This window comes from Lutjanus erythropterus, chromosome 10, assembly GCF_056507025.1.
Source record: "Lutjanus erythropterus isolate fLutEry1 chromosome 10, fLutEry1.hap2, whole genome shotgun sequence".
In the NCBI taxonomy this organism is placed as follows: Eukaryota; Metazoa; Chordata; class Actinopteri; order Lutjaniformes; family Lutjanidae; genus Lutjanus; species Lutjanus erythropterus.
The window spans coordinates 35,628,872-35,640,857 of NC_139326.1; the positions used below are offsets into that span (position 1 = coordinate 35,628,872).

General features: G+C 40.0%; 2 protein-coding genes across 2 annotated transcripts in view; one reads left to right on the forward strand and one right to left on the reverse strand.

Moving 5' to 3' along the window:
- slc4a5a (solute carrier family 4 member 5a) overlaps positions 1–7,200 on the forward strand; it is a 62,332-nt gene extending 55,132 nt beyond the window's left edge. Inside the window, exons 24-26 of the mRNA XM_084729186.1 lie at positions 236–409; positions 513–571; positions 5,139–7,200. Coding sequence (XP_084585312.1) covers positions 236–409; positions 513–571; positions 5,139–5,304 — 399 coding nt within the window. The 3' untranslated portion in view covers positions 5,305–7,200. The remainder of the gene's footprint in view (positions 1–235; positions 410–512; positions 572–5,138) is intronic.
- A 33-nt stretch (positions 7,201–7,233) lies between these two features.
- On the reverse strand, positions 7,234–11,509 carry ogfod2 (2-oxoglutarate and iron-dependent oxygenase domain containing 2). The gene is made up of 7 exons (XM_084729627.1): positions 11,274–11,509; positions 11,109–11,165; positions 10,311–10,421; positions 10,116–10,215; positions 9,207–9,331; positions 8,515–8,772; positions 7,234–8,152 (listed from the first exon to the last, which is right to left on the reverse strand). The coding sequence occupies exons 1-7, from the start codon at positions 11,406–11,408 to the stop codon at positions 7,886–7,888; spliced, it is 1,053 nt and encodes a 350-aa protein (XP_084585753.1). The 5' UTR covers positions 11,409–11,509; the 3' UTR covers positions 7,234–7,885.
- Between the last annotated feature and the right edge of the window lie 477 nt (positions 11,510–11,986).

Genomic DNA, 11,986 nt, shown 5'->3' on the forward strand with positions numbered 1-11,986 from the left:
GATGTTAGTGAGTGTAAAGAAACATGACGGAGGTTTAATGCCAGTTTTTAAGAGTGTAAATGTTACAAGGAATTGATCTGATTTCACCATGTATACCAGCCATTCATGTTAAATGTCATTTACAAATGCCATCCAGCGAAATCCCATTCAGACCGTGACTCAGACGTGAGATGAATGTTAATGTGTGTTACAACGAGGCCTGTGCGTCTGTGCATCTCTGTGTCCAACCCTTCAGATCCTCGGCCTGATGGTCGTCCGGAAGATGCTGGACATGGTCTTCTCCCAGCATGACCTGGCCTGGCTTGACGACCTCCTGCCGGAGAAAGAGAAGAAGAAGAAGGACGACGACAAGAAGAAAGGGAAGGAGAAGGAGAAGAGGAAGCCTAAAGGAGACGACAGCGAGGAGGAGGTGAGAAACTCAAGCTTCTGCTGCCCCCCGCTGGAATGACCGATCCTGGCACAAGTTTCTGATGAGCTGTGTGTATATTTTGTGTGTGTGTGTGTGTTTGCAGGACAAGTCCCACGCCTACTCCAACCACTCACCGAGCTCAGAGTCAGACTTGGATCGCAGGTACTGTGTCCTCAAACTGCACATCCCCTACAAAGATCTCGTCTATCCTGATGTTGTTCAGACTCAGTGGGGAGCGTACTGCCAGGCTGCTGCCACACACAGCGCTCTTTAACACACACATACACTCCCCCCATTACACAGACAGGTACCCTACCCGCATGACAAAATGTAGTCATACGCAGAAAATGTGCAAAAATTAAAGGGTCAGCTCACAAAAATTACAAAAAAAGATTTTCTCACTTACTTCTAGTGGTTCATTGTAATTGGGATAGTTGAAGTTCAGACGGAGTCTGGTTGGCTTGAAATGCCACAGCAGAGCTTTCAGGTGAGCAGCATGGCAGCAGACTCAGCAGTGAAAGAGTGAGCAGAGCAGTTATGGCTTAAGTAGTGACGAGTGTACAGCAGCCTCGAGCTGACTGCCTCAAGAAGCTTCACTTTCTCTGCCCAGGTTTTAAACGTTTGCCTCTTAATAATTTCTGCCTACACAAAAAATTCAGAGGTGATGGAACTTTGCTTGTGCTGTTCTCAGCAATGAAAGAATACATCTAATTAGGCAGGTAGACACACTTTAGACAGGAGTGGCCACAGATACAGCAATGCAGCGACTGATAGGGTTAGAAGTATTTCACTGGTTATGAGACCGTCTCAATGTAATACTGATGCCTCCCTCAGTCATTTCCAAAGACCGGGAAGATTTTATTTAGGTCACCAAATAGATAAAAGACTATGGAAGTATTCTTCAAAATTTAAGATTTAATTCTGCAGTAACCTTTTATAAATAATTTAAAATGTGTGTATTGTTTTACTGATGAGAGGAAGAAGCAAGAGCCTGTTAATTCCTCCTAAATGCACTTATTTAGTCTCATTAATGAAGCAGGCTAAAATGACCTACACTCTGAAAATGAAAAAGTAGAGAAAACTCAAAATTTCAACCCAACTCACTTAAACAATTTTTTTGCTTTGAGTCCAACTCAAATTCTCAAACTCAAGTTTAAAAAAAAGTTTTACCAACTAATAATGCTTTATTGAGATAATTTACTTTTCTTCTTTAGATAAACTTTTTTTTAAAGTAAAGGGAAATACATTTTTTTGAGTTTCTAACCACCTAAGATTTATTAAACTTTTTAAAATTTATTCAAAACTCAAAAATCTGTTCAATAAGTCACCTTGAAATTTTGAGTTTTCATTTTTTTTTTTTTTAGGTTTGTTTTCTAGTTGAGAGGAAATAAAAACAATAAGATGACCTGTTAACTCATTTTAAATGCATTTATTTTACATTCATAAAGTATTTAACATGTGCATGTGTCAAGATAAAATAAGGTGCTGCAGGAATGGCAGAAAAAATGGTCAGGAACATTCAGTTATGCACAAATTAACTCCTCAAAGACTCACTGATAAGGTATGTTGTGAATGGGGACATGATGGTTTGTCCTTTCTAAAAAGCTGGTCCCCAGAAATAAAGTTTGGTAAATACTGACCTACATAAGAAGATCGACTATTTCTAAATAGTTATTCTTAATGGCTGCCATCAAGTTGAAGTCTCTTCAAAAAAGTTAAAAAGTTAAAAAGTGGCAGGAGGAGATTTTTAATGCCATCATTTTATTTTTGACATTGGATTTTTACTACTGAATTTACAAGAAGGCATGAATGATTTTGCACTTTTATGAAGTTTAAGTTTCTCCTCACTCAACAACTCTCAAAATTGAATGATTTTTTTTAAGGGAGTATTGTGGTTATTAGTTCAGTGGTGAAATAATTTGAACCAGACAGTTTGTTCCGAAACATCTGCTGCTTATCTTGGCAGTTAAGAGAAACCAAACACATAATTTGCGTTACAGTGAACCTGATGATAGGACGTCTGTTGGTAAGGCGGTCCTTCAGTGTAGTCCAGGAGACACTGCATACACACCACTGAAAGAACGTGGTCACATGCAGCCCAGACTACCTCTGAACGTGGTCTGAGCGATCAGATCTCCACGCATCTTGAGCACATTCACACCTGTACTTACCACATGTGATCAGATCAACCAGGAATACACGTTGATGCCAGCTGTAAACAGCTGCTAAATTCCATCAACCTCCATTGTAAAGAAGCAATAACAGAAATTTATGAGGCAGATATTAAAGACCAACAACTACAAGTCAAACTTTCTGAATGGTTAGATACCACTACACATGTTTTTTGTAATTTGGGTGAACTGGCCCTTTTATACAACATATGACCCAAGCACTGCTTCCTTGCTGAATAGCCTCTCAAAAAGTTAAATAATCACACACTAACTTGAACCTGTTATTACAAATACTGAAGGAGACAGTAGCATGAAAGTAGTCCCTCATTTTGTTGCTTCTAATTTTTCCTCATGAAAAAAAAAACTCTCCAACTATAACTATTCCAAATGAATTTGTTTTATTACACATCCTTTAATGAGAAAATTCTTCCATTACTCCTTTTTCATCCGTCCTTAATTCATTTTAGAACACATGTAAAGTATGATAATAAATAATGTAACTATTTATACGTAACACTGTCCTCATAGTTTCTTCTCGTTGTCTGGTTTGGGCTCAGTCTCCTCTCCATGCACTTTAAGGCAATGCAGATGATTGTGATGTTATTAACTGTATAATCCTGCTGCTACTCTTCCTGTGTCACGTGCCAAATGTCTCTCAGTATAACGCACTGTGCTGCCCTCTCTGTACACACAACTCACTATATTATAACTCTCCACTGACGTGTGTTGATAGTATTGAAATATTCTGGAAGGCAGTGACTGTGAGGTGAAGGCTGATGACTTGAAATGCATGCTCTTTAGTTTGTTCTGTCTTTTAAAGCCAAAGGTCAGGGTTCTTTGTTAGAGAAAAACATGTGGGACTGAAATAGATCAATAAAAAAAGAATGTGTGGTAAATTAAGTCTGTTGTATATTTAGTACCTACAGAGGATTTATTGCAGGCCAGTTTGTGTACAACTGTGTTATCCTCCACATGCAACAGGCATCATTGTTTTGGTTGTTTCTTTTTCCTCCATGTGCTGAATCTCTTTAGCAAATACGCGACGCTCACACCTGCATGTGACCTGTAGCCTCACCCCGGCTTCTTTCTGCTCTCTGAAGTGCCCTCAACTAGAGCCCCAGCATTGCAAGTGCAGCTGATGAGGCTATTTCTGTTCAACATTTAACCACAAATACTTTGTTTGACGGCAAATGCTTTGGTTTTGTTTGTTTTTTTCCTTTGTGGGATATTGGTGATTTCAAAAATTGCCCATCATGTCTGCATTGCTTTGAAAGAGGCATGGTTTGGAATTGACTTTTGATTATTGATTGATATGAATTTGTTTTGTGGGATGCTATCAACTGTGCTTAAGAAAATGACACTGTGATTTTCTATTATTGAAAGCTTTATGCCTGCCTTGAATTCATTTCTTCCAAACTTATTTTTTTTAGATGAAAGTGTTGCATTCAGTCATTTGTTGTACTGACTTTAATACTGCAAAAGGAAAAAGGTTGATTCCTGATTTGAAGTGTCGCTGGATGTCAAACAAAACTGTAGTTTCATTTGAAAAGTATTGAAAATTAAGATATAGAAAAGGGATTTGTTCATTTGATAAAATGTAGTAATTTAAAGCAGCCTCTTACATTGTGAGGTTGTATGAGGTATCAGTCAGTTTATCACCTACAGTAGTTGGTGGTCAGAACGCCCCCAGTTCAGCAAAGGTGCACAAGCACTGGTGTAGGAAGCTATGCAATGTGCTGCTGTGGACAGGGTCTGCTGCAAAATGTATTTTATCTACCAAGTGCAGACTACATGTAAGATATTTAGAATATTTACCATGTTATCAGAGAGCCTTTTCTGTTGTTATATAAGCCGAATACCGCTCCCTGAAAAACTCCCTTGGCAAAAACAGTCATTTTACCCTGCAGGACATAGGAGTTGTCGGTCCACTGCTGTCTCAATTAGCTGGTTTGTCACACAGTAACAGAAACAAACTGATCAAGGCAGTGGTAGATCGGAAACTCTGATTTTCTGTGAGGTAAAATTTCTGTTTTTGCCAAAGGAGTCTGGTGACTCCTTCAAGCAAGTTTCCCATTAGAAAAGGCTGTCTGATGGCAGGGTAAAGAAGTGGAAATAATATTTTTCTGCTGACACTGTCCACGGTCCTTTATAGTTTTGAAAAAAAAACATGGTTCATTTGGCACTGAAATGGCCAACCTGCTGCTCCACTATTTAAAATACTATCAGACAAGAATAGAAAATGTGGTTTCATCCCTTGCTCTTCACTGGTGTGTTAAAAGTCACTCTTGCAAAGAGTCACAACTGAAAACATATAAAACTTTTTCCAGCCTCAAAGTTTTCTCTCCCAGTCACCAGTCCCAGTCTAACCATTAGGCATTGTGGCCACAGACAACCACCACAGCAGCTCATTTCAGTCACCACCGACACAAGCTGCTGTAGTGTTTGGTTGGGCTCCTCCACCCTCCCCGGCTTCCACCTCCCTCCTCCTCCTCCCTCAGCGCCCCCTCAGTGTTTTTGGCCGTGGGTGTGTATTATAACCGGAGCTTGCCCTTCCTCAGCATCACCCTCCACCTGAAGATCTCGTGCCCGTCCTCTCCAGCCGTGCCCATGGGTCGAGGGATGACCTGCCCCGTGCCACAGGTCAAGATCGAGATGGAGTCGGACTATGACTCGGACATCGACCACCACCGCCCTCGGGACATGAGCAGCGAGACCACGTTATAAAGCCAAGATGCAACGTCTTGTTGGCAGAACAATGCACAAACTAGGTGTGGGTGAACTGCTCCATGCAGCCAGTGCTGACCCACGGACAATACAAGGTGGCACAGACTGACAGCTGTGGACAAGCCTCAACAGAAATGGGACTGATCCAATCAATGCCACTGGAGAAGTTGAAGTTTTTCAATTGGTGCATTTTTTGACAGATTTTGCTTTAAATAATATATTAAATTAAAATTAAATTTATTTATTTACTTGTATGGTGTAAATATCCATAATAAGAGAAGAAATATTTATCTGTATGTGATGTATAGGATATTATATTTGATGTGAAAATATGTATCTTAATACATACTAATTCTATACTGCAAATACTCCAAATCCAGACTAATCTTGAATAGTACAATGTGAAAACATTGTATTTCACTTCAGCCTGTGTCTACACAGTATGATTTTTGGCAGGAGATGTGAAAACAAGCTCCATCTTACCAACACAACTACGTACTATGAGGTTATGAAGACTACTGTACAAAGCCATGCCTTCTTCTGTATGTTAGCCTTTGTATATTTGTGTTTCGGTGTTTGTTTGAATATGTTTTAGTGTGCCTCTGATCCCAGAGAACCACTCTCCTTCCCCCGTTTCCCTCCAGTTCAACACTCCATACACATTCACCTGGAACAAAAAGAAACAACCAAACAGTCCTGATGTTCTGATGTTGCTGTAAAGGATCAATTTATTATTCAAGATGTAGCGTACAGGTTTATGTTTGTGTTTTTACTCTCAAAGACTCTGTATGAGAACATAATTCACTTCCACCACATGCACTTGACAAGAAGAAAATATGCACACAAGATGGATGTTCATGAACTGACTTATGTAATTAAAATTCCATTATTCCAAATTGTCTGGCTTGTCTTGTGTTGAACGCCCCTCGATTCTGTGACAGAACTGAGAAACCTGTGGCCTGGAGATGACATAAGATCAATACACATCATGACAAATGTGTGTTCTGTTCTTCCTGATGCTGACTGCAGCGCAACCGCATTTCGCACAAAACAGTCAACACAGTTGGTCAACAGGAAAACACCAGATCACAGCCAGCCAGTCAAAAATATAACACAAACAGGCACATTATACTGACAGAGGAACAGTTCAATATTAGCAGTGTTGACTTCTGGATTAATGAACAAAGACAGATATCAACCATCGCTGACAGATAAACAATTATGAGAAAGATGCTCTACTGGATTTATTCTTGATAGGGATGCGCTGATAGCTGCAGGCACCGAAACTGATTAAGTGGATTAGATATCTGCCAGATGTGACCAATCCACAGTGTCATAAAATTAAAGGTACCCTGCAGAGTTTGTTTACTGTTTTGAATATTCTAAGTCCTCCACTGTTCACATCTGTGTTTCCTGGCTTGCTGTCTTCTTCTCTACCATTGTTGGCACATTTCTGGCTTCTTCGTTTGTTTCCACCAACAACTGTTGGTCAGTAGAACAACCCAAAACCAGTGGACTCAAAAATATTGTTCTGTGCTGCTCCTAGTAGTCAAAAACTCAGCTACAGTAGGCAATATTATTTGATTATAATCAGTCATTTTGACCAGGGCATCAGTACCAATATTTAACTGAAAGCTTCCTTTAAAAAAATGTGTGTGTGAGTGGCTGCTCTTTGTATTTAGTTTTGGACCCATTCAGAATCAAACAACCAGTTGGGGTTAACTAGCATGTAACTAGCCAATCTCAGCAGCTCTGTACAAACAGTTGATGAAATGTGTGTGAGGGGATCAGCAATGTAGAAGACGTGTCACTCTGCTGCATTTGTTGGACCTACAGTAGACATAACTAGCCAAGTAGGACAGACGTTAGCTTGCTAGTTAGTCGCGACAGTTGACAACTTTAATGTTCTACTTCATGTAATGAAATTTATGTGCATGTTTTTGTGTAAGATGTTGAGAGGGGCTTAGGCAGTGATACTAGGCAACAAAGAGAGAGGTGTAAGGTTTTGCATTGTGTATGTTAAAATCTTCTACTTAAGCATTAAGTATCCGCACTATATTCATGGTGAAATGATCCAGTTAGTTTCACAAAAAGAAGTTTGCAGACTTCAAATCTGGGTAAAAAGAGCACTGCTACCAGATGGGTCTTCAGTATTAGAAACTACCCTGACTTGTGGTATTAGTAAAGAAAGACATTCAGTCAGAGTGGTGTATCTCTAATGTTTGAAACACACATTATCTCTAATTCATCTTTGGCACAAAATACTGTACAATCATACTGTATATAAATACCAGTGTTTGACCAGTATAGGTTTTTTATATATATTGGACTCATATTGTTATTGTTATTATAGTACAAGTACTATTATTAATAGTACAAATAATAAATATTAATCATTCCAATTTGGAATAAATCAATCAAAGTATCATAATTAATTCCATTTAATGGCATCATGTGGTCACCCAGTGTATTCTTGATTAACTCTACGACAATCAAACTGCACCACATCTGTCTAATAAACCACATCACCCGGCAGAAAATCCATATTGGATGAAGGCTGACAGCAGCGGGACGGGACCTGTCACGTCAGCACGCAAGAAGCATTCGTCGGTGCGTCAGAGTGTTTGGTAAAGCCGTCAGCGAAGCCCTCCCCTTCCACCAGCGTCGGCCTCTTGTTGCACATGGGGCACAGCTTGTTGCGCTCCTGCGAGGCTCTCATCCAGATGATGAGGTTCCAGCGCTGGCCGGAGGAGATGGGCAGGGCCCCGTGCATGTGCTGGCCCCGGTGGAGGAGGCCCTCGGTCACCCTGTGTTCGACCTCTGAGCACTCCGTCTCACTTAAAGGCACCTCCGGGGGCGAGAAAAACACTTCCTTTAGACACTTTTCTATGGAAATGTTATTCCTGATTAATTTCCCCTGTTTACAACTGTAAAGTCTCTAACAGGATGCAATTACAATGTTTCTAAACTGCCAAACAATCTTTCAAAGTTTTATTAGCAGGCTTTCTTATCTTAGAAATTGTGTTATGTCATTATTGTTCATCACAAAAGGACATTATTTGGAACATTTATTCATTCATGTCACTTAAAGCCCACAGGTAAGAGTTGGTAAAACTGAAATTCAACATACAAAATACACAGTTTAAATGCAATCTCATTGCTGAGATTGTTAAATTTAAAACAAATTACACGACAGTACAGATTTGTCACCTGTTTCATGTCACCGAAATAAAGGTTTCCATCAGTGAAGTCTTTGCCCAGGGAAACATTCAGGGTGACCTCAGCGTTGTCAAAGTGGTAGCTCAGGTCCAGGTCTTCATTCATGTCATATTTAACAACAAAGGCCTTGTGGCTGTCCAGACGGCGCCCACCGCAGTCCGGGTACAGCAGGGAGGAGAGCGGCTGCAGGTAGTGCTCACGGAGGGGAGTCATGAAGCCCTCGTCAAAGCCCAGTTCATTCAGGAGGATCTGGAACAGAGAGGAGCATCGTGAATAAAAGGACTCACGGATGATGAAAAAGGTAACTTTAAATCCCTGACCTTCTTACGACTATGCGTATTTAAGTCAGAGCTCTTTCATGGCTTCAACACTTTCCTAATTTACGGTTTCAGCTGAAGGGCTTCATCTTGGCTAACAACCATGGTGCAATGAATTTTTAAATATGTACAGCACATGCATGTAATGTTACTGTGAAATGAGCCTTGAATTTCTTTGACTTTCTTAAAAGAAATCCATCAAAGCATCTGCATATACCTGCCTGGAATACACCTCCCTTACATTTAACAGAGTTCCACAGATTTCATGACAGATGGGACCAAAGTAGGTCAAGTGTCCACATGTCATGGCACGATAAAGATGAAATATGAATGACTGAGCAGTGATTAAAAGAGTGGATATATTACCCCATAATGGTTCATGGTGTTGGGTCTTCCTTTAGGGGCAGAGGACTGTTCAAAGTGTTCCAGCTCCTCCACCAGCTCCTCACAGAAGCTCTTCTCAAACACAGGGAAGCGATACACCCTCACAGCTTTAACAGGAGGAAGATCAATTCAAAATGACCACACAGCACAATAACATATCAATATACTGTTATGAACTGTGAAAATGCGGTCCAACAAAATACTGCATGTCCCAATAATATCTGGCATGTTCAAATATTCTTTGGGAAGTCGCCATAGAAACTTGTGCTACTACTGCAGCATCTGAAGTAGCTCCACAGGACGTACATCTTAGAAGTCAACCAAAAAATATGGATTTTTTTCAAATAAAATTTGAGTTGAAAGTAGATTTCTGACCCACTTGCCCAAGTGAAAAAACATATTACAGTCATTACAGTCAGCACTCAAGAGCCACACTTAGACTGTGCTAAAGGTTACTTTGAGCTTTTATATACACAGGCTCCTCAGTTGTTCTTCGTCCTGAGATTTATTTTGAGTATTTAAGTCAAAGTTTAGGACCAATCTTAAGATCATTTCTTAGAGGTTTTGCACATACCAGGACGGTGCTTTTAATGTGTGCATGTATGAGGTCTGAACATGTGATTAAGTGTTCAGAAGTAACAGCCTTTTGTGTTTTAAGTTGAGAAGTTAGCATGTCACTTTAGCTCTTTGCACCAAATGTTTGGCACAATGAAACTGATGTGAAAACTGAGCCGAACTAATCACCATGTACTCTGATAAGTCTGTTTTTTCCCATATTGCACTGTGAAACTGAGACTCGGAAATGTTTGACAGCATTCATTTTTGCTTTTGGCATCTGTTATAGACTTGCACTGAGCTACCGAGATAAAACTGAAGAACTTTCCAGCTCACCTGCTTCTTCCTCCAACAAGTCTAAGAGACCTTCTTCACTGGGGTCCCCGCTGCGACAGTACTCGACAATCTGCCTGAACTTTGGAGCGAGGTAGGACTCCTGAGGAGAGACGGTGTGCAGGTGTGTCTCAGCAAGGTGTCAATAACATATTATTTATTAATGACACTATTAGCAGCTGCTGATGGGATAAATACCTGCAGATGGTAGACATGGGGGTGGAGGGGCTGGTACACGTCTCTTATAGCAGCAGCTCTCTCAGCAGACATCACACCGAGACGCCTTCGCCTGTCCACCTCCTGTGAAATCTGAACAGAGCAGGCATACAGTTCAGCTACAGTCAAGTAGGAATCTAAGGTTAGGTACAAATAATACAGTGAGTTAATTCACAAACATAACTTTGTTTTCTTAAGTCATAACATAAGAGTTATCAAGTGTAGACCCTTTTTACTGCAGCCATGTTGACATAAAACAGTGTGGTAACACAGGTGTTATCAATGATGTTAATTAAGGTTCTGTTCCATTTAAATCAAAGCAGCAGAGCATTTCTAGTGAGCCAGCATGCACAACAGCGAAGAGTAACAATTCGACAATTTAATTAGTATTAACACCTGTGTTTACACTTCTGTTTCATAAAAAAGATACAGAAGCTTAAGAGCACCGTTACTTTCAAGAGGCTAAAAGTAGTGAATTTGGGGCATTTCTACTTTTATTCTACTCAAGTGAGAAACGATGAAATTATCAGATCAGTCATTTTGACGTTAAACAGTCGAGTAAGAGCAGGTGCTAAGACTGATGCTACTTAAGGTTCCGTTCCGTTCAGGTCACAGAGTCAGGGTGCTGCTGTATGTTGGCTGCTAAAAAGGGGTCTGCTACACTAAATGGAACTGGGCCTTCATTAGTATCATTCCTAGTACCTCTGTTTAAGGTATCTGTCACTTAAGCGTGAACACACACAGTTCAAACACAGAATACACTTTTTTTTTTTTTTTAACCTTGTTGAGAACATCCTCAAACTGTTGGTCCGTCACGCAGCCGAGCCTCGTAAGCACCTGCGTAGCAATGCAGAACATATAATACACATTGTCAGTGGAGTTTGCACACCGGGAATGTCGCTCCAAGCACTATTTTGTGTTAAAATGTTACTAATATCCACTCACTGCTCGATAGTCCAGTGTGAACTGCTGCTCCGACACGAAGCGGACATGGAGCTTGTAGTCCTCCAGGAAGATATTGTCGGTTGTGAAACAGTTACAGAAATAAAACCGAGGGTTCACGTCTTCCTCGGTTGTCATTACTACTCGTTTAAAACAAATTACTTTGATAAAACACGCAGGAAAACGTAATAATATCAGCAAGATGGTTAACTGACAAGCTACACGGCTAACAAATAAACAAGCATAACACTTCCGGTCGGTGGTCTTCAAAATAAAAGCGACAGTGATACCCTAGTTTCCTTAGAGAGACTAGATGTAGCTCCTAACATCCAAGATATGTATTTATTATAATAGAGTACATGCCAATGAATATATGGGTTTAAAATGATGGCTGTTTTAGCTTAAAGTTTATTTAAATCAAGAGAATGTAGTCCGTAGTTAAACCATACACAGAGTTGCAACAAATTGATTTGCCAACCTTTAAAAAGAGATTGCCCTCAAGTGGCCACAATGTGAAACTACATCTAACCACATACTATTATTATTATTATTGGGTGTGAATGCTGCAATCTTCAAAAAACTCAAAATTTCACCTTTTTTCAATGCTTTTCTTGTTATTTTTATAATTCAAGCGTTTGTTTTATTGGTATTTTATAGCCTTATATGAGATATTCGGCCTCATGCAAAAAGCGTCTTAGGAATAAATTCTCTTATTT